Here is a 23,893-nt window from a genome sequence, read left to right as displayed (position 1 = left end):
ACCATCCGTGTACTCAGCGCTGCACAGCAGTAACACACGCACCATCCGTGTACTCAGCGCTGCACAGCAGTAACACACACGCACCATCCGTGTACTCAGCGCTGCACAGCAGTAATACACGCGCCGTCCGTGTACTCAGCGCTGCACAGCAGTAACACACGCGCCATCCGTGTACTCAGCGCTGCACAGCAGTAACACACGCGCCATCCGTGTACTCAGCGCTGCACAGCAGTAACACACGCGCCATCCGTGTACTCAGCGCTGCACAGCAGTAACACACGCGCCATCCGTGTACTCAGCGCTGCACAGCAGTAACACACGCACCATCCGTGTACTCTGCGCTGCACAGTAGTAACACACGCGCCATCCGTGTACTCAGCGCTGCACAGCAGTAACACACCCGCACCATCCGTGTACTCAGCGCTGCACAGCAGTAACACATGCGCCATCCGTGTACTCAGCACTGCACAGCAGTAACACGCGCCATCCGTGTACTCAGCGCTGCAAAGCAGTAACACACGCGCCATCCGTGTACTCAGCGCTGCACAGCAGTAACACACGCGACATCCGTGTACTCAGCGCTGCACAGCAGTAACACACGCGCCATCCGTGTACTCAGCGCTGCACAGCAGTAACACACGCGCCATCCGTGTACTCAGCGCTGCACATCAGTAACACACGCGCCATCCGTGTACTCAGCGCTGCACAGCAGTAACACACGCGCCATCCGTGTACTCAGCGCTGCACAGCAGTAACACTCGCGCCATCCGTGTACTCAGCGCTGCACAGCAGTAACACGCGCCATCCGTGTACTCAGCGCTGCACAGCAGTAACACACGCGCCATCCGTGTACTCAGCGCTGCACAGCAGTAACACACGCACCATCCGTGTACTCAGCGCTGCACAGCAGTAACACACGCGCCATCCGTGTACTCAGCGCTGCACAACAGTAACACACGCACCATCCGTGTACTCAGCGCTGCACAGCAGTAACACACGCGCCATCCGTGTACTCAGCGCTGCACAGCAGTAATACACGCGCCATCCGTGTACTCAGCGCTGCACAGCAGTAACACACGCGCCATCCGTGTACTCAGCGCTGCACAGCAGTAACACACGCGCCATCCGTGTACTCAGCGCTGCACAGCAGTAACACACGCACCATCCGTGTACTCTGCGCTGCACAGCAGTAACACACGCGCCATCCGTGTACTCAGCGCTGCACAGCAGTAACACACGCGCCATCCGTGTACTCAGCTCTGCACAGCAGTAACACACGCACCATCCGTGTACTCAGCGCTGCACAGCAATAACACACGCACCATCCGTGTACTCAGCGCTGCACAGCAATAACACACACGCCATCCGTGTACTCAGCGCTGCACAGCAATAACACACACGACATCCGTGTACTCAGCGCTGCACAGCAATAATACACGCACCATCCGTGTACTCAGCGCTGCACAGCAGTAACACACGCGCCATCCGTGTACTAAGCGCTGCACAGCAGTAACACTCACCATCCGTGTACTCAGCGCTGCACAGCAGTAACACACGCACCATCCGTGTACTCAGCGCTGCACAGCAGTAACACACGCGCCATCCGTGTAATCAGCGCTGCACAGCAGTAACACACGCGCCATCCGTGTACTCAGCGCTGCACAGCAGTAACACACACCATCCGTGTACTCGGCGCTGCACAGCAGTAACACACGCACCATCCGTGTACTCAGCGCTGCACAGCAGTAATACACGCACCATCCGTGTACTCAGCGCTGCACAGCAGTAACACACGCACCATCCGTGTACTCAGCGCTGCACAGCAGTAACACACGCGCCATCCGTGTAGTCAGCACTGCACAGCAGTAATACACGCACCATCCGTGTACTCAGCGCTGCACAGCAGTAACACACGCGACATCCGTGTAGTCAGCACTGCACAGCAGTAATACACGCACCATCCGTGTAGTCAGCACTGCACAGCAGTAACACACGCCGTGTACTCAGCGCTGCACAGCAGTAATACAAGCTGGGGGCGGGGGGGAAGCCCCTTACTTATCACCCCAAAGTCTCAGCGCTGCCTTAATGGACCTTCAGGTGAGTTGTGCCCAGGTAGGTGTCTGCTGGGGGGGGGGTCCAGGCATAGAGGTCTGCTCCCCTTGTCTCTCTCTCTCGGGACACGGCCCTCCTATTCCTTATGTCAGCTCCATTGTGATCTAAGGAAACTCTCTCTTGTTTCTCAGACCAAGCTTTTCCAACAGTGCTAATCAGCCAGATGGAGTCTGGTTGATTGCCTGTGTGCAATTCACCAGCACACTGCTGGGATTAGAGGCAGTTTCTCTTCAACAGTGATAAGTGATAAGTCGCTGTTACACACTGTCTGCGTTACAGACACAGATCCACGGGAAAGGGCCGGTAATACATGTATCTGCAAGATCACAGGCTCTCCATGGGGTGTCTCAGTATCATTCATAGGCTGTGAGGCTCCTTCCTCCCCCCTCTCCCCCTGCACCAGCCTCTTCTCTATCTCACCCCCTCCCCCTGCACCACCGGCCTTCTTCTCTCCCCCCCCCCCGCACCACCAGCCTTCTTCTCCCCCCCCCTCGCACCACCAGCCGTCTTCTCTCCCCCCCCCCCCGCACCACCAGCCTTCTTCTCTCCCCCCCCCGCACCACCAGCCTTCTTCTCCCCCCCCCGCACCACCAGCCGTCTTCTCTTCCCCCCCCCCTGCACCAGCCTCTTCTCTATCTCCCCCCTCCCCCTGCACCAGCCTTTTCTCTTCCTCCCCCCCCTGCACCACCAGCCGTCTTCTCCCCCCCCCTGCACCAGCCTCTTCTCTCCCCCCCCCCTCTGCACATCCAGCCTTCTCTCCCCCCCCCCCCGCACCAGCCTCTTCTCTCCCCCCCACACCACCAGCCTCTTCTCTCCCCCCCCCACACCACCAGCCTCTTCTCTTCCCCCCCCCCCCCACCAGCCTCTTCCCCTCCCCCCGCCCCCCCAGCCTCTTCTCCCCCCCCCCTGCACCACCACTCTCCTCTCCCCCCCCTCCACACCACCAGCCTCTTCTCTCTCCCCCCCGCACCACCAGCCTCTTCTCTCCCCCCCCGCACCACCTGCCTTCTTCTCTCTCCCCCCTGCACCACCAGCCTCTTCTCTTCCCCTCCCCCGCACCACCAGCCTCTTTCTCTCTGCCCCTCTGCACATCAGTTTCCCTTATAAGACTTGGAAAGACCCTTTCCGGGAAGGTATCCGAGGCCGGCGAATGAGCTTCGGGTTTAGCCAAACCTACCATGAACTCCCAACCTCTGGGCAGCTTCGTTTGCCGGACAGAGCTGGGAGCCAGCAGCTTAGCCGGTGGGTAGCCACGGGGATAAGGAGATAGAGACTGATATACACACAGAGGAGAGTATTCACCGGGATTAACCGCTGGGATAAGTGACGGCGACTTATTACACCAGCACTTCTCCAGCCCCGCAGGTCTCCACCGAGCAGCTTCCACCGAGCTCACCAGGCCCGGCGCCCGGCTGGGGGCCGCTACGGTCCGTCCCACCGACACCGAGCTCGGCGACCGGCTGGGGGCCGCTACGGTCCGTCCCACCGACACCGAGCTCACCGGGCCCGGCGCCCGGCTGGGGGCCGCCACGGTCCGTCCCACCGACATCGAGCTTTGTGGTTGGCCCGAGTCCCCTCGCTACATAGCTCTTTGCTGGCGCCGGGGTTTGCCAGCGAGAACCGCGTGGCCGAACGGACTCCACTGCTCCACAGCTGGACAGGGAGGGGAGAGCGAGGACCGCTCACCACGCCACTCGCGCACTTACGTCCTCCGCCTTGGTGTCATGACGGCGTGCGTCTAAGCGTCGTCAAGGCAACGTGGCATCATGGCGTCATGTGATGTCGGTACACTACCCGAGGGGGCTCAATCCGGCAAAGGTAAGACATTTTCTCCCCCCAAAAATTGCCGCTCAAGGTTATAGCTTATTCAGAGTCTCCACTCTCAGCCTATGAATGATACTGAGACACCCCATGGAGAGTCTGTGATCTTGCAGATACATGTATTACCGGTCCTTTCCCGTGGATCTGTGTCTGTAATGCAGACAGTGTGTAACACACTCCACTCTCCACTCTCCACTCTCCACTCTCCACTCTCCACTCTCCACTCTCCACTCTCCACTCTCCACTCTCCACTCTCCACTCTCCACTCTCCACTCTCCACTCTCCACTCTCCACTCTCCACTCTCCACTCTCCACTCTCCACTCTCCACTCTCCACTCTCCACTCTCCACTCTCCACTCTCCACTCTCCACTCTCCACTCTCCACTCTCCACTCTCCACTCTCCACTCTCCACTCTCCACTCTCCACTCTCCACTCTCCACTCTCCACTCTCCACTCTCGCGCTATATACTGATACACACATATACAAATATACAATGGGAACCATGGTCAAGGTGGCATTTGAAAAGGAAACCCACTTGTGATGGGGTGGGGGGGTTGTTCCTCGCACATCTTAACCCTGGCTGTGCTCAAAGCTGTGAAGTGCAGAAATGCAGCAAGCTTAAGCTAATAGGGGACCATGTTAAACGGTTTAGACGCAAAAGGTGGCACTGTGTGCTCATTTGCATGTCATTTCCCAGAATCCCTTGCTGCAGTGGAAGTGCTGGGTGATAATGGTTGGGGGCTGCAGACCTATCTAAGACATGCAAATGAGCATACAGTAATATTTCCATTTGATATTATATATATATATATATATATATATATATATATATATATATATATATATATATATATATATATATATATATATATATATATATATATATATATATAAAGTGACAAAAACCCTCCACAGGAAAGCAAATATGCAAATATAACAGCAAGCTTAAGCCTATAGGGAACCATGTTAAAAATGGTTATTGAGGCAAAAAGTGGCACTGTGTGCTCATTTGCATGTCATTTCCCAGAATCCTTTGCTGCAGTGGAAGTGCTGTATGCTGGGTGATAATGGGGAAAGGCGGGGTTGCAGACCTGCCTAAGACATGCAGATGAGCACACAGCTATATTTGCATATATATATATATATATATATATATATATATATATATATATATACACACACACACACACACACACACACACACACACACACACACACACACACTGGCAGCAGTGAGGTAAGCCTCACTTACAGATGGGAACAATTACAGTTGTACGGGAGGAATGTCAGGAATACGCAGACACCCGGCGAGGCCGTTAATCACAGTGTCCAATCCCGTAATGTGCTCCCCTCTTCCTAACCTCCCGCTCATCTCTCTCACCCCGAGATACTCCCTCCATTTAAAAACACATTTCATTTATAAAATGTTAATATAGTCAACAGATTTTTCGACAATTGAGAACTATGGGTGGAGAAAGGAAGGGGTGGGGTGCCCCAGGGGGAGGGTGGGAATGGAGGGCTTAACAAAAGGAAAGAAGGGAGAGTAGTTCCTACCTTTCCCTGCTGCAGCCTGCTGCTTTCACTCCCCCATGCTGCCCAAAGCTCCTCCCCCTCTGAGTCAGCATTCAGAAGCAGGAAGGGAGGGGAGGACAGAGCAATCTGGGACGATTGGCGCCGCCGGCACTCTGCAGCATCACAAGTCGCCGCCGGAAAACTCACCGCAGGCCACATTGCCACTTTTTGCTGACATTTCTTCATTGTCGCCATCTTTAAATGTCTCGGCTGCCACCTTTAAATGTCTCGGCCGCCACCTTTAAATGTCTCGGCCGCCACTTTGAACGGTCCGAATGTGAATGCGCCCCCGCTAACATGAACACTAAGCGCGGGTCAGGCGGGCGCGCTGAGAGGGGAAAATACAAATTCGGAGCGGCGGCCGGGACATTTAAAAATGGCGGCGACGAAAAAGCGGCGATGTGTCCAGCGGTGTTTCCCGGTGGCGACTTGCGATGCCGCAGAGCACCGGTGGCGGTTTGGTAGTGGCCACAAGACCGCGAGCAAACGTCCCATTCCGTGACAGAGAGACAGCACAGTGGCCGCCAGAGCTTCACCCCTGACCACCGGCGTCCCATAATATCGCGATCACCGGTAATCTCCCATATCCGCACTCCGGGTGGCCAGGTTATTACCATGTTATCGCGGCATTACTGCGTATCGGTATATCGCCCATCCCTGCCTCGCACCCTAGTGTCAACTTCCAGCGAGCTCGAGCAAGTCGCCATCTCCCGTCTGCCACGGGCGCCAACATTAGATTGTCAGCTCTCCTGGGCAGGAAAGGCTTTAGGCCTGCACCGCTGCTATATAAGAACAGGATCCATGTTTTGCAGTCTGATAAGCATGAAGACAACATGGCGGACGTCCGAAATCCCCAGCATCTCCTTTATTTACTTTGCCCGGACTGCCAATAAACAGGTTTTCATAACGGTCCTGCCAGGGCAAACACACAATAAGGGCTTCCCCGTTTCCATTTGCACCATTTTACCACCTTAACCCTTTTCTTTCTGATTCTACCTCACCGGTCTTATTCCCGGGGCTCTTCTTCCAGCTCCGAACGGGAGTTGGCGCCCCAATTCAGGGCAGTTGGCGCCCATTGGGGTGCGTTAACCCGCGACGGAGCCCAGAAGCTTGGTGAATTCGTTGCCATCTTGGATTTTACACCCGTGCTAAACTCAGGAGAACCTTTGATAAAGTCGGTCTTATCTGCCAAGAGGAACAGAGTAGAACTCAATACAGCTTGTCCTAAAATATCAATTGCTAGTCGAAATATTTAAAAAAAGGTTACATAGTTACATAGTAGATGAGGTTGAAAAAAAGACATAGGTCCATCAAGTTCAACCTATGCTAAATGTAGACAAAGTTTCTCCTGGTACTGAAGTACTGCTTTATTTTACAACTGGACCAACAACGCTCCTCCGAGTTCATATTCTGTCCGTTCAGATGTCACGAAACAGCTGGGCGGACAGATGTGAAGTGCAGCGCAAACAGAAGCAACATTTGGCACCGCAAACGTGCAGCTGACTGGAAAGCAGCCACGCAGAATGGTACCGTCGTCTCAGGCTTACGTAAGGTGACCTACGCTATATGCAACCTCAAAATCAAGCGGGTAGATCAGATTTAAGATATCCCACTGCCTTCTCCTGGAACTAGTAAGTACTGCGCCCAACGTGTCTATTTCAAAGCAGCAGCAAAGTGCAGGACAACGGATTCAGATCAAATAATCCAGTACTTATTGCCAACGCCACGGAAGCCGTTTGGGGCGTTACTACTGTGGGTAAAGGTTCAGTGAAAAGCAGGTTATTGTGCAGGAAACTGTAACGGATGTATACTGGCATCAATACATAAAAGTCATGGACGGGGGGACGGGGGCTCGATGGCCACTCTGACCGGAGTACTTCGGACCATATCTATATCTATATAACTGAAAAGTGTGAGATTGTTAGTAGATGTGGTGAATCTGATTGGTCCGTGGGTCCGCCCGCCCCCCTCCCCCCCCCCCCCGACTGTCATTGGCCAAGAGGAACGCTCCACTGTGACACACACACACACACAGACATTGGTCCCTGTGTCCGCCCGCCCATAGTCAGCCTCACACACGACTCTCATTGGCCAAGAGCTACACTGACATCACTGAGACACCTACTCCACTGTCACACACTCACACTGCCACACCATACCCCTTGAGACAGCCATCTCAGACTATCACCCCTGCGGAGTGACACGCTGACCGTGGTAAGTTAAAGCCACCTCAGGCTATAACCCATGTCAAATGTTTCTCCTTCACACCTGCTCCACACTCCCTCTGGCTTTGACCTTGATAACTTTAACCCACCTCAGACTATCACCCCTGTCTCATTTAACCCACCTCAGACTATCACCCCTGTCTCATTTACCCCACCTCAGACTATCACCCCTGTCTCATTTAACCCACCTCAAGACTATCACCCCTGTCTCATTTAACCCACCTCAGACCATCACCCCTGTCTCATTTAACCCACATCAAGACTATCACCCGTCTCATTTACCCCACCTCAGACTATCACCCCTGTCTCATTTAACCCACCTCAGACTATCACCCCTGTCTCATTTAACCCACCTCAGACTATCACCCCTGTCTCATTTAACCCACCTCAAGACTATCACCCCTGTCTCATTTACCCCACCGCAGACTATCACCCCTGTCTCATTTACCCCACCTCAGACTATCACCCCTGTCTCATTTACCCCACCTCAAGACTATCACCCCTGTCTCATTTACCCCACCGCAGACTATCACCCCTGTCTCATTTACCCCACCGCAGACTATCACCCCTGTCTCATTTACCCCACCGCAGACTATCACCCCTGTCTCATTTACCCCACCGCAGACTATCACCCCTGTCTCATTTACCCCACCGCAGACTATCACCCCTGTCTCATTTACCCCACCTCAGACTATCACCCCTGTCTCATTTACCCCACCTCAGACTATCACCCCTGTCTAAATGTTATCCATACCGCAATATAAATAAAATACATTGGTGCAGAAGACCGATCTTTTGGACAACTGCGAACGAATCTCTACCAGCTGAACTCCGGAAGCATGGGTTACCCCCCCCCCCCCGGGTTACCCCCCCCCCCCCCCAAGGTGAAATCATTCTGAAGGACGGAGGGCCGCAAAGGGGGTCTCTCTTTGTAAATGAGTGAATAAATACTTGGCACTTCTCTGCTCAAACACCCTCTTTGACGATTACTACAAGTACCTCATGGGGAACCGTGATTGGTTCAGAAAACAGTGTAACTGCTAGGCCACGAACTCAACTAATACATCCTCGCAGCGCTTTAAAATGTTCCGCAAACGGCATCTTCCAAGAAAACAACGAGACCCCGACGGGAACACAAAGCGGCACCGTAGAGTCACATGACAAAAGTGGTCTCACGCACAGGACACAACGAAGCCAGCGGCCTCAACTTCCCACCACGGGAAGATAATGGCGCCATTACTAACCCAACTCACGGATAAAACCAATATTCAGCTTCCCACCACGGGAAGATAATGGCGCCATTACTAACCCAACTCACGGATATAACCAATATTCATCTTCCCACCACGAGAAGATAATGGCGCCATTTCTAACCCAACTCACGGATAAAACCAATATTCATCTTCCCACCCCGAGAAGATAATGGCGCCATTACTAACCCAACTCACGGATAAAACCAATATTCAGCTTCCCACCACGGGAAGATAATGGCGCCATTACTAACCCAACTCACGGATAAAACCAATAATCAGCTTCCCACCACGGGAAGATAATGGCGCCATTTCTAACCCAACTCACGGATAAAACCAATATTCATCTTCCCACCCTGAGAAGATAATGGCGCCATTACTAACCCAACTCACGGATAAAACCAATATTCAGCTTCCCACCCCGAGAAGATAATGGCGACATTACTAACCCAACTCACGGATAAAACCAATATTCAGCTTCCCACCCCGAGAAGATAATGGCGCCATTACTAACCCAACTCACGGATATAACCAATATTCATCTTCCCACCACGAGAAGATAATGGCGCCATTTCTAACCCAACTCACGGATAAAACCAATATTCATCTTCCCACCCCGAGAAGATAATGGCGCCATTACTAACCCAACTCACGGATAAAACCAATATTCAGCTTCCCACCACGGGAAGATAATGGCGCCATTACTAACCCAACTCACGGATAAAACCAATAATCAGCTTCCCACCACGGGAAGATAATGGCGCCATTTCTAACCCAACTCACGGATAAAACCAATATTCATCTTCCCACCCTGAGAAGATAATGGCGCCATTACTAACCCAACTCACGGATAAAACCAATATTCAGCTTCCCACCCCGAGAAGATAATGGCGACATTACTAACCCAACTCACGGATAAAACCAATATTCAGCTTCCCACCCCGAGAAGATAATGGCGCCATTTCTAACCCAACTCACGGATAAAACCAATATTCAGCTTCTCACCCCGGGAAGATAATGGCGCCATTACTAACCCAACTCACGGATAAAACCAATATTCAGCTTCCCACCCCGAGAAGATAATGGCGACATTACAAACCCAACTCACGGATATAACCAATATTCAGCTTCCCACCACGGGAAGATAATGGCGCCATTTCTAACCCAACTCACGGATAAAACCAATATTCATCTTCCCACCACGGGAAGATAATGGCGCCATTACTAACCCAACTCACGGATAAAACCAATATTCAGCTTCCCACCCCGAGAAGATAATGGCGCCATTACTAACCCAACTCACGGATAAAACCAATATTCAGCTTCCCACCCCGGGAAGATAATGGCGCCATTACTAACCCAACTCACGGATAAAACCAATATTCAGCTTCCCACCACGGGAAGATAATGGCGCCATTACTAACCCAACTCACGGATAAAACCAATATTCAGCTTCCCACCCCGAGAAGATAATGGCGCCATTACTAACCCAACTCACGGATAAAACCAATATTCAGCTTCCCACCCCGAGAAGATAATGGCGCCATTACTAACCCAACTCACGGATAAAACCAATATTCAGCTTCCCACCCCGAGAAGATAATGGCGCCATTACTAACCCAACTCACGGATAAAACCAATATTCATCTTCCCACCACGGGAAGATAATGGCGCCATTACTAACCCAACTCACGGATAAAACCAAAATTCAGCTTCTCACCACGGGAAGATAATGGCGCCATTTCTAACCCAACTCACGGATAAAACCAATATTCAGCTTCCCACCACGGGAAGATAATGGCGCCATTTCTAACCCAACTCACGGATAAAACCAATATTCAGCTTCCCACCACGGGAAGATAATGGCGCCATTACTAACCCAACTCACGGATAAAACCAATATTCAGCTTCCCACCACGGGAAGATAATGGCGCCATTACTAACCCAACTCACGGATAAAACCAATATTCAGCTTCCCACCCCGAGAAGATAATGGCGCCATTACTAACCCAACTCACGGATAAAACCAATATTCAGCTTCCCACCCCGAGAAGATAATGGCGCCATTACTAACCCAACTCACGGATAAAACCAATATTCAGCTTCCCACCCCGAGAAGATAATGGCGCCATTACTAACCCAACTCACGGATAAAACCAATATTCATCTTCCCACCACGGGAAGATAATGGCGCCATTACTAACCCAACTCACGGATAAAACCAAAATTCAGCTTCTCACCACGGGAAGATAATGGCGCCATTTCTAACCCAACTCACGGATAAAACCAATATTCAGCTTCCCACCACGGGAAGATAATGGCGCCATTTCTAACCCAACTCACGGATATAACCAATATTCAGCTACCCACCACGGGAAGATAATGGCGCCATTTCTAACGCAACTCAAGGATAAAACCAATATTCAGCTTCTCACCACGGGAAGATAATGGCGCCATTACTAACCCAACTCACGGATATAACCAATATTCAGCTTCCCACCACGGGAAGATAATGGCGCCATTTCTAACCCAACTCACGGATATAACCAATATTCAGCTACCCACCACGAGAAGATAATGGCGCCATTTTTAACCCAACTCACGGATAAAACCAATATTCAGCTTCCCACCACAGGAAGATAATGGCACAATTTCTAACCCAACTCACGGATAAAACCAATATTCAGCTTCTCACCACGAGAAGATAATGGCGCCATTTCTAACCCAACTCACGGATAAAACCAACATTCAGCTTCCCACCCCGAGAAGATAATGGCGCCATTTCTAACCCAACTCACGGATAAAACCAACATTCAGCTTCCCACCACGGGAAGATAATGGCGTCATTACTAACCCAACTCACGGATAAAACCAATATTCAGCTTCTCACCACGGGAAGATAATGGCGCCATTTCTAACCCAACTCACGAATAAAACCAATATTCAGCTTCTCACCACGGGAAGATAATGGCGCCATTACTAACTCAACTCACGGATAAAACCAATATTCAGCTTCTCACCACGGGAAGATAATGGCGCCATTTCTAACCCAACTCACGGATATAACCAATATTCAGCTTCCCACCACGGGAAGATAATGGCGCCATTTCTAACGCAACTCACGGATATAACCAATATTCAGCTTCCCACCACGGGAAGATAATGGCGCCATTTCTAACCCAACTCACGGATATAACCAATATTCAGCTTCCCACCACGGGAAGATAATGGCGCCATTTCTAACCCAACTCACGGATATAACCAATATTCAGCTTCCCACCACGGGAAGATAATGGCGCCATTTCTAACCCAACTCACGGATATAACCAATATTCAGCTTCCCACCACGGGAAGATAATGGCGCCATTTCTAACCCAACTCAAGGATAAAACCAATATTCAGCTTCTCACCACGGGAAGATAATGGCGCCATTTCTAACGCAACTCAAGGATAAAACCAATATTCAGCTTCTCACCACGGGAAGATAATGGCGCCATTTCTAACCCAACTCACGGATATAACCAATATTCAGCTTCCCACCACGGGAAGATAATGGCGCCATTTCTAACCCAACTCAAGGATAAAACCAATATTCAGCTTCCCACCACGGGAAGATAATGGCGCCATTTCTAACGCAACTCACGGATATAACCAATATTCAGCTTCCCACCACGGGAAGATAATGGCGCCATTTCTAACCCAACTCACGGATATAACCAATATTCAGCTTCTCACCACGGGAAGATAATGGCGCCATTTCTAACGCAACTCAAGGATAAAACCAATATTCAGCTTCTCACCACGGGAAGATAATGGCGCCATGTCTAACCCAACTCACGAATAAAACCAATATTCAGCTTCTCACCACGGGAAGATAATGGCGCCATTACTAACACAACTCACGGATAAAACCAATATTCAGCTTCTCACCACGGGAAGATAATGGCGCCATTTCTAACCCAACTCACGGATATAACCAATATTCAGCTTCCCACCACGGGAAGATAATGGCGCCATTTCTAACCCAACTCACGGATATAACCAATATTCAGCTTCCCACCACGGGAAGATAATGGCGCCATTTCTAACGCAACTCACGGATATAACCAATATTCAGCTTCCCACCACGGGAAGATAATGGCGCCATTTCTAACCCAACTCACGGATATAACCAATATTCAGCTTCTCACCACGGGAAGATAATGGCGCCATTTCTAACGCAACTCAAGGATAAAACCAATATTCAGCTTCTCACCACGGGAAGATAATGGCGCCATGTCTAACCCAACTCACGAATAAAACCAATATTCAGCTTCTCACCACGGGAAGATAATGGCGCCATTACTAACACAACTCACGGATAAAACCAATATTCAGCTTCTCACCACGGGAAGATAATGGCGCCATTTCTAACCCAACTCACGGATATAACCAATATTCAGCTTCCCACCACGGGAAGATAATGGCGCCATTTCTAACCCAACTCACGGATATAACCAATATTCAGCTTCCCACCACGGGAAGATAATGGCGCCATTTCTAACCCAACTCACGGATATAACCAATATTCAGCTTCCCACCACGGGAAGATAATGGCGCCATTTCTAACCCAACTCACGGATATAACCAATATTCAGCTTCCCACCACGGGAAGATAATGGCGCCATTTATAACCCAACTCACGGATAAAACCAATATTCAGCTTCCCACCACGGGAAGATAATGGCGCCATTACTAACCCAACTCACGGATAAAACCAATATTCAGCTTCTCACCACGGGAAGATAATGGCGCCATTTCTAACCCAACTCACGGATATAACCAATATTCAGCTTCCCACCACGGGAAGATAATGGCGTCATTACTAACCCAACTCACGGATAAAACCAATATTCAGCTTCCCACCACGGGAAGATAATGGCGCCATTTCTAACCCAACTCGCAGATAAAACCAATAATTTACAAACCAGCTTTCTTGTTTTCGTTTCAGATCACTTACCGCTGGACCGGTTTTTACGGTTCGACTTCCCGCCGGTAAGAAGCATCTTCAGACTGTTCCGGAACATTTCTGCGCTAGTGTCCTCTCAGGGGCCGGAAATCTGCGTTTACCAGAGAAAGCGAGAACACGGTAAGGCTCGCGGGAAGGTAAACGCTGCAGGCAATCATCCAATAAATAACTTTATTCGTAAGAATGGCCACGGGGGTCATTCTTTATAGTCTGATGCGGATGGGAATAAAGCTGCAGATGGTTTTTTTTTTTTTTTAATAAATCAGTTCTGTACCATGAGAAAATACATTTAGCATTTTTTTTAACAACTCTGAATTACATGTTTAATGTATTATAATGTAACCAGCATTTTTTGTTTCTATAGCAGCCATTTACAAAGTCACACCCCCTTCCTCTACTGAAACAGGCTCTGGCAGACACCTTTTTGAGCCCCGCCCTCTCTCTAGCAGTGGCACCAATCGTATCAAGTGACTGCCTGGTCACATGATCTTCCCCACAGAACTTTGCATCTTTGGTCCTCTTCTGCTGCACTGACAGCCATTTAGTGAACCCCCCCCGAGCCGAATCTTTGCCGATCGATCGCAGAAGAACGGATCAATCGGCAACTTAGCTAATTATTGATCATTGTGTGGGTTGTATTGATGCACAGATTAAAGGGACGAAAATAACGGCAGCTTGGGACTGCTGCTTTCAAACATCTTAATTTATTTATTACAGATCAAATGTATAGGAATATTAAACTATTATAACCCAAATCTATATGAACATTTCAATATCTTTATTAGACCAAATCTATATACAAAGGAGTTTGCTTTACCAACAAGAGGACACAGCTCTATGAAATGAAAGTGTAACTCCCAGGGCTGACGTATGTATGTATCACACCGGTTACACACAGGGATTAGGGACGGTGTATACAAGGCAGGATTAATAGCAGTGAAACAGTAGTGTGTGTACATCTCCCCTGCTCACTTCACAGCATCGCAGACAAAAAAAAAAACACAATTATGCTCCCTGTATTATCACCGTGTATAACATTTCTGTAACGTGCTGTGTACATGCCTGACATGCATAACCACACATGCATGTCACATACAGACCTACATACCATAAATACATATCAAATGGAAACCTACGTCATCGTGGTATAAGCCAAAGACAAAAAAAAAAAAAAAAAAGGAATTAAAGTTGTTTATTGACCCATAAAACAAATGTTTACTGACAGTACGACTGAGTCACTGATTGAGCCACCTTGTGCTGAAGCTGGGACCGCTTGAGCCACCTGTGCCGATGCATAGACTGATTGTGCCACCTGTGCTGAAGCAGTGACCAAATTGAGCCACCTGTGCTGAAGCATGGATATCCTTAAAACACGGACCTGTTGGGGGGGGGGGGGGTCTTGAGGACGGGAACTGCGCCCCCCTGATCTACGTCACGGAGCGCACGCAGGGTTAGATTGCCGAGATGATAACCGCATGAAGTTGGTGGACATTTCATCGAGCGCCCCCTCCCGCCGTCACCCCCCTTCGTTACGCCACACCCGCCTCTCGCAAACAGGTGGCGAGTGCCGCGCGGGGTTAGGGTGTAACTCACTGCGCTTCACGTCACAGGTGAAAGCCCTAAATACAGAGATGAATTACCTGCAAAGCCGAAGGCTGGAGCGAGCGGCCCCTGCCCTCCCGCGCGCTGAACCAGGAGTCCCAGGTAGAAGTCACTCTGGGCGTGGGACAAGCCCCTTCTTTGTTCCCACACCTGGGAACCGTGCCAGGATTTCTAGACAATGGCCCTCACCCCCGCTCTCTAATCACCGGGCTGCAACTCTTACACCGCGACGCTAATCCCAGCTGGCTGTCGCTTCTCTCGGAATAAAGGTGTGAGCGGCAGGTGTCTGCTCCCCCTCTGCCAACGCCGAGGCTCCGTCCAGGAGACAGAAAGCGTTTGAAATATTACGCGTTTGGGACTTTAAAATGGAGCTCAGTCTAGAGGGGACCATGGTAACATCAGGCATGTTCGGCAGGGGGGCTGGGGGGTTCCCGGAACTCATATAGGCTTCTTGGGGGGTGGAGGCGGGGGGGTGGGGGGGAGTTGCTTTTTCCACTTTAATTATAACACAGCAGTCACAGGTGACCAAGGAACATACGGAAAGTCTGCTTCGGGAACAGCCTAATCCAGTCCTCTCAGCTACCAGCAGTTCAGGTATTTCAGGCTCTCTCTGCTATAGCGCAGGTGGTCGAAGACTAAGCCACGGATTGAGTCACTTCTGCTGAAGCAGGGATATCCTGAAAACCTGTGGTAGCTCGAGGACCGGAGCTGGTCACCTTCGGTCTACTCTACATCCTACATCCATAGCGTGTCTTGAATGATCGGAACAGCCAAGACCTCAGTACAGGTATGGATGGGGCTGACCACCCATCGGATGGTCCTGGTGTGCCTTATTGCCTGCACAGGTGATCCTACCGTTGACTATGCCTTGCCCTCGTTGCCCAGGTCCCTACCTTCCAGGTGCAGGTTCGTGCACAGTTCCTGACCCATTCTCCTCCCCCCCCCCCCCCCCCATCTCCCTGTGCCGCACGCACCAGACATGATCTGGTACTCCACACTGCCACAGTACGTGCGGTGGGGCGAGCACGGCCGGAGCGCTGTATATCGATTATGGTTCCCCGTCTCACACCCTCCAACTGCACCTCCTTGGTGTGTACCTGTTACAGGCAGCTGTGCGTTCGGTAGCTACAGAATTTCTGCTGGTGGTTCACACTCCGAACCTTCAGCTCAAGCCTCTGATCACGATTGGCTGGTTATGGGACAACACACACACACCGAAAATACACATGTTATTGGTAATATGACATGTGTCCCAGACCCGCTCTAGGAGTTGTCACTTGCTTGGAAGCGCCACCAAATCACTCATGGACTTAAATGATATCTTCCTTATTTCCATGTGTCCAATGTTTGAGGTTCAGGGGTGGGGGAGAGGGGTGGAAACAGGCATTGGGATTGAGGCCTGGTGGGAGTAGAGGATTGCCGAAGGAAATAAAACATTATTAATGCAGAAACGCACAAACAAATGTAGGACTCGGGCTACCTGGGCCTCGGGTGCACAGATGAACGGCAGACACGCGATCGCAGACGGAGGAGGTGCCTGGGGAAGAGACTCGGACATGGGGTCCGACATAACTCCCTCTGCATTCAGGGAAGGGTGGGCCGCAGATAAGCAGCAGGAGGAAGAATGGGGGGGGGGGGGGAGACAGCAGGCCGGTTTACTAACAAGTCCCGAGCAGATCGACACGACTAAAGAGAGCTCAAGAAAAAGGGCTGAGGAACACCATCCAACATGGACCATCCCCGCAGCCCACTCCCGGGCAACCGGTCCAGGGAGAAATAAAACAGGGCGTTATGGTCACTTAGAGACCTAGAAAAGATCGCACTGCTGAATAAAAGCAGGAAGAGGGTTTCCGAAGAGCCGTCTGGTAACGGGCCCACGTCGTTTCTTTGGCGCGGTGTGGCTTTTCCCACGGAGATGTCGGACATTGCTGCAGGCCATTGCATGGCCCGGCAGATAACCGCGCGGTGTGACTGCGCCCCGGCAGATAACCGCGCGGTGTGACTGCGCCCCGGCAGATAACCGCGCGGTGTGACTGCGCCCCGGCTTCACGGTGTTCGACCGATCACAACGCGTTCAAAAAAGGGGGGAAAGCGTTTGTGGTCTAGGACATTTGGTCGCAGCCGTTTCGCCGCGTCTCACCCGGACGCCGGGACCTTTTCCCGATAAGCACCTTAACCCAATACCCACTAACCTACCCGCTAAAACCCTTAAATTAACCCCCTACCCTAACCGCTAAAATCCCTTAAATTAACCCCCTACCCTAACCGCTAAAACCCTTAAATTAACCCCCTACCCTAACCGCTAAAATCCCTTAAATTAACCCCCTACCCTAACCGCTAAACCCCTTAAATAAACCCCCTACCCTAACCGCTAAAACCATTAAATTAACCCCCTACCCTAACCGCTAAAACCCTTAAATTAACCCCCTACCCTAACCGCTAAAATCCCTTAAATTAACCCCCTACCCTAACCGCTAAAACCCCTTAAATTAACCCCCTACCCTAACCGCTAAACCCCTTAAATTAACCCCCGAACTAGTACAAGCGGCAGGCGGTTCCAGCGGCGCATCGGCTGCGGCGGAGGGTTGCGACTGCGGCCGAACGCCGGTCACTGCGATACGGCTGCGACAAGACGCCCCGTTCCCAAGCGCTCGCGGTGTTCGAACCATTCCCTCCCGCGCAACGCAAACTATCACCCGCCGAGCTGCCCGAGCGGAAAGGGATTAGTGACCGACAGCCGATAGAAAGAAGGCCGGGCGTGTTTGGGGGGGGGCGGGCGGACGTATTTGGGGAGGGCGGGCGGACGTATTTGGGGGGGGCGGGCGGACGTATTTGGGGAGGGCGGACGGACGTATTTGGGGAGGGCGGACGGACGTATTTGGGGAGGGCGGACGGACGTATTTGGGGAGGGCGGACGGACGTATTTGGGGAGGGCGGACGGACGTATTTGGGGAGGGCGGACGTATTTGGGGGGGGGCGGCGGGACGTATTTGGGGAGGGCGGCCGGACGTATTTGGGGGGGGCGGGCGGACGTGTTTGGGGAGGGCGGACGGACGTGTTTGGGGAGGGCGGACGGACGTGTTTGGGGAGGGCGGCCGGACGTATTTAGGGAGGGCGGCCGGGACGTATTTGGGAAGGGCACACGGACGTATTTGGGGAGGGAAGACGGACGTATTTGGGGAGGGCGGCCGGACGTATTTGGGGAGGGCGGCCGGACGTATTTAGGGAGGGCGGCCGGGACGTATTTGGGGAGGGCGGCCGGACGTATTTAGGGAGGGCGGCCGGATGTATTTGGGGAGGGCGGACGGACGTATTTGGGGAGGGCGGCCGGGACGTATTTGGGGGGGGCGGTCGGGACGTATTTGGGGGGGGCGGGCGGACGTATTTGGGGGGGGCGGACGTATTTGGGGAGGGCGGCCGGACGTATTTGGGGAGGGCGGGCGGACGTATTTGGGGAGGGCGGCCGGGACGTATTTGGGGAGGGCGGACGTATTTGGGGAGGGCGGACGGACGTATTTGGGGAGGGCGGACGGACGTATTTGGGGAGGGCGGCCTGACGTATTTGGGGAGGGCGGGCGGACGTATTTGGGGAGGGCGGACGTATTTGGGGAGGGCACACGGACGTATTTGGGGAGGGCACACGGACGTATTTGGGGAGGACGGACATATTTGGGGAGGGCGGCTGGACGTATTTGGGGAGGGCGGCTGGACGTATTTGGGGAGGGCGGCCGGACGTATTTGGGGAGGGCGGACGGACGTATTTGGGGAGGGCGGCCGGACGTATTTGGGGGGGGCGGGCGGACGTATTTGGGGGGGGCGGCCGGACGTATTTGGGGAGGGCGGCCGGACGTATTTGGGGAGGGCGGCCGGACGTATTTGGGGGGGCGACCGGACGTATTTGGGGGGGCGGCCGGACGTATTTGGGGAGGGCGGACGGACGTATTTGGGGAGGGCGGACGGACGTATTTGGGGAGGGCGGACGGACGTATTTGGGGAGGGCGGACGGACGTATTTGGGGAGGGCGGCCGGACGTATTTGGGGAGGGCGGCCGGACGTATTTGGGGAGGGCGGCCGGACGTATTTGGGGAGGGCGGCCGGACGTATTTGGGGAGGGCGGACGGACGTATTTGGGGAGGGCGGACGGACGTATTTGGGGAGGGCGGACGTATTTGGGGGGGGCGGACGGACGTATTTGGGGAGGGCGGGCGGACGTATTTGGGGGGGGGCGGCCGGACGTATTTGGGGAGGGCGGCCGGACGTATTTGGGGAGGGCGGACGTATTTGGGGAGGGCGGACGGACGTATTTGGGGAGGGCGGACGTATTTGGGGGGGGCGGACGGACGTATTTGGGGAGGGCGGGCGGACGTATTTGGGGGGGGGCGGCCGGACGTATTTGGGGAGGGCGGCCGGGACGCCACACACAGGCCGTATCATTCCGATGAAAGCCGCGTGCGCGAGATGCGCCTACATTATTCTCTCCACGCTCGAGCCGATGGATACAACAACTTGCGCGCTGTGATACGCTGCACACTTTGACACCTATATTTAAAGTGACACAAAGGTTGGTTAAAGCCCCAGTTGGCCAATTTCAAAAGTCACGATAAGTCCATTAGCCGATCAACCTAATCTAGAACGTTCACTGCATCCAGCTTCCTGCGGACAGACGGGGGGTAGGGGGGGAGCGGGGCCATTTACAGCTCAATTAAGGTGGACATCGGAGGGGCTCTGGCGAGCGCTTGGGATGTCCGCCTTCTCCGGCAGCTCACCCAAGTGTTACAGAGAGAAAATGCTAATTCCACGGCTCCGTCGTCCTTGCAGACGCAGGGCCGGAACGAGCCACTTAACACCACTCTAACCCCCCCTGTTTATCACAGCTGGGAGCGTATTATTCCAAGGAACCTTGAGGGAATTAATCACCGCGCGCATTATTACATCACCGGCTCCGTGAATGCCCGACACGGGCGCCATAGGCTTTTCGGATTTCCACCTTCAAATACTAGACATCGGTTAGGAAAGGAGAGGAACACACACAAGTGTAGAGGCGCAAAAGAACACACGCCACGCAATTGTTCAGGCTACCACCATTCGTGGTCTGCCGAGGACAGCATGAATGGTAGAAGGGGTCCTAGAGACCTTCAGAGTATAATCTGCCGGGGGGGGGAGGGGGGCCTCAGCTGGAAAGGTGTAGAGCACACGGACTTGTATGAAACTAAAGCATGTTAATAAGCCGCGTCTCAACGTTTCGCCTCCTCTCTCCGGGACGGCTCATGAGAAAGGCAGCCGAAAGCGTTGGAAGACATAGTTGAGCATCACTTCTTCTCACGCATGTCGGTGTGCCCTAATACTTACCTGGGGCCGCCCCAGTTTGCGAAGGTCTGGTAGGAACCCCTACCTAAGTCTAGGACAACTGTGGGAGGTGGGTCTCGGGAGCTACCAGGATCTAGGAAAACCGAACACCCAAGTCCATTCATCTGGAAAGAGAGCTCTCTCCGTTGGGTAGCAGAACGCCAGCAAGTCTCCATCCTGAGAAGACTTCAATAATGGTCCGTCCGCAACATCAGTGCATTTCCAGAGAAACTTACTCGGGGGGGGGGTTGGGGGGGGGAGGATTGTATCTTCATGCCAACAGCCTGAAGCAGCAGCGTTACGAGACTGGCTTAGCGTGCGTCACGCCGTTTAATCAGTACCAGAGAGGGAAGAGAACTGCAGGAAATGAAGCTGGAGAGGGTAAAAGAGATAGTGGTTGAATAAGTGAAAACGCAGCCGGAGGGTTAGGAGGGAGGGGAGGGGGGAGAGGGGGTTGGCGTTAAGCTACTCGAGGGTCTTAGAAACAGCTTAGGCTACTTGTGCCTCAGGGCCGCTGCCGATGCGAGATAAAGCAGCCATAACGCTCAGAAGACAAAATGTGCTCATCTGCTTCTTGCGTTCCTTTTGTTGCCGAGTTTTCGCCTGCTGACCGCGTCACTGGAATCAGCTAACGCCATGGCAACCTCGGATGTCTGAACGAGGGTGAATGGGCACGGCCATTTTAAGTTCCCCAGAGAGGTAAATAATAAGGGCAGCGCAGCTACAAAAATCAATAGCTGCAGAACTTTACTCACCGGAAAACAGCAGCTGTCTTTTTACTGTAGCGGAGGGGATTACTGGTGTGGGTGTGTGTGCACGTGTGTGTGTCTGTATTAGTGTGTGGGTGTGTGTGCACGTGTGTGTCTGTATTAGTGTGTGGGTGTGTGTGCACGTGTGTGTCTGTATTAGTGTGTGGGTGTGTGTGCACGTGTGTGTCTGTATTAGTGTGTGGGTGTGTGTGCACGTGTGTGTCTGTATTAGTGTGTAGGTGTGTGTGCATATGTGTATGTGCACGTTTGTGTCTGTATTAGTGTGTGGGTGTGTGTGTGCATGTGTGTATGTGCACGTGTGTGTCTGTATTAGTGTGTAGGTGTGTGCATGTGTGTATGTGCACGTGTGTGTCTGTATTAGTGTGTAGGTGTGTGCATGTGTGTATGTGCACGTGTGTGTATGTATTAGTGTGTGCGTGTGCGTGTGCGTGTGCGTGCGTGCATGTCTGTATTAGTGTGTGTGTGTCTGTATTAGTGTGTGTGTGTCTGTATTAGTGTGTGTGTGTGTGTGTCTGTATTAGTGTGTCTGTATTAGTGTGTGTGTGTGTGTGTGTGTGTGTGTGTGTGTGTGTGTGTGTGTGTGTGTGTGTGTGTGTGTGTGTGTGTGTGTGTGTGTGTGTGTGTGTGTGTCTGTCTTAGTGTGTGTGTATGTCTGTATTAGTGTGTGTGTGTATGTCTGTATTAGTGTGTGTGTGTGTGTCTGTATTAGTGTGTGTGTGTGTGTGTGTGTGTGTGTGTGTGTGTGTGTCTGTATTAGTGTGTGTGTGTGTGTGTGTCTGTATTAGTGTGTGTGTGTGTGTCTGTATTAGTGTGTGTGTGTGTGTGTGTGTCTGTATTAGTGTGTGTGTGTGTGTGTCTGTATTAGTGTGTGTGTGTGTGTGTCTGTATTAGTGTGTGTGTGTGTGTCTGTATTAGTGTATGTGTGTGTGTCTGTATTAGTGTGTGTGTGTGTGTGTGTGTGTGTGTGTGTGTCTGTATTAGTGTGTGTGTGTGTGTGTGTGTGTGTGTGTGTGTGTGTGTGTGTGTGTGTGTGTGTGTGTGTGTGTGTGTGTGTGTGTGTGTGTGTGTGTGTGTGTGTGTGTATTAGTGTGTGTGTGTGTGTGTGTCTGTATTAGTGTGTGTGTGTGTGTGTGTGTCTGTATTAGTGTGTGTGTGTGTGTGTGTCTGTATTAGTGTGTGTGTGTGTGTGTGTCTGTATTAGTGTGTGTGTGTGTGTGTCTGTATTAGTGTGTGTGTGTGTGTGTGTGTGTGTGTCTGTATTAGTGTGTGTGTGTGTGTGTGTGTGTGTGTCTGTATTAGTTAGTGTGTGTGTGTGTCTGTATTAGTTAGTGTGTGTGTGTGTCTGTATTAGTTAGTGTGTGTGTGTGTCTGTATTAGTTAGTGTGTGTGTGTGTCTGTATTAGTTAGTGTGTGTGTGTGTCTGTATTAGTTAGTGTGTGTGTGTGTGTGTCTGTATTAGTTAGTGTGTGTGTGTGTGTGTCTGTATTAGTGTGTGTATTAGTGGGCGAGCGAGAGAGAGGCAGGGGGCGAGCGAGAGAGAGAGGCAGGGGGCGAGCGAGAGAGAGAGGCAGGGGGCGAGCGAGAGAGAGAGGCAGGGGGCGAGCGAGAGAGAGAGGCAGGGGGCGAGCGAGAGAGAGAGGCAGGGGGCGAGCGAGAGAGAGAGGCAGGGGGCGAGCGAGAGAGAGAGGCAGGGGGCGAGCGAGAGAGAGAGGCAGGGGGCGAGCGAGAGAGAGAGGCAGGGGGCGAGCGAGAGAGAGAGGCAGGGGGCGAGCGAGAGAGAGAGGCAGGGGGCGAGCGAGAGAGAGAGGCAGGGGGCGAGCGAGAGAGAGAGGCAGGGGGCGAGCGAGAGAGAGAGGCAGGGGGCGAGCGAGAGAGAGAGGCAGGGGGCGAGAGAGAGAGGCAGGGGGCGAGCGAGAGAGAGAGGCAGGGGGCGAGCGAGAGAGAGAGGCAGGGGGCGAGCGAGAGAGAGAGGCAGGGGGCGAGCGAGAGAGAGAGGCAGGGGGCGAGCGAGAGAGAGAGGCAGGGGGCGAGCGAGAGAGAGAGGCAGGGGGCGAGCGAGAGAGAGAGGCAGGGGGCGAGCGAGAGAGAGGCAGGGGGCGAGCGAGAGAGAGAGGCAGGGGGCGAGCGAGAGAGAGGCAGGGGGCGAGCGAGAGAGAGAGGCAGGGGGCGAGCGAGAGAGAGAGGC

General features: G+C 52.5%; 1 protein-coding gene across 1 annotated transcript in view; it reads right to left on the bottom strand.

The window, feature by feature from the left end:
- The window catches only part of TANC2 (tetratricopeptide repeat, ankyrin repeat and coiled-coil containing 2), a 274,744-nt gene that overhangs the window by 219,299 nt on the left and 31,552 nt on the right, over positions 1-23,893 (bottom strand). The window contains 1 exon segment of the mRNA XM_075584218.1: positions 13,982-14,081. Within this exon segment, the coding sequence (XP_075440333.1) occupies positions 13,982-14,048 (67 nt within the window). The 5' untranslated portion in view covers positions 14,049-14,081.

This window comes from Ascaphus truei, unplaced genomic scaffold, assembly GCF_040206685.1.
Source record: "Ascaphus truei isolate aAscTru1 unplaced genomic scaffold, aAscTru1.hap1 HAP1_SCAFFOLD_492, whole genome shotgun sequence".
Classification (NCBI taxonomy): domain Eukaryota; kingdom Metazoa; phylum Chordata; class Amphibia; order Anura; family Ascaphidae; genus Ascaphus; species Ascaphus truei.
The sequence above is the reverse complement of the archived record's forward strand: the minus strand, read 5'-3'. Positions and strand labels throughout refer to the sequence as shown.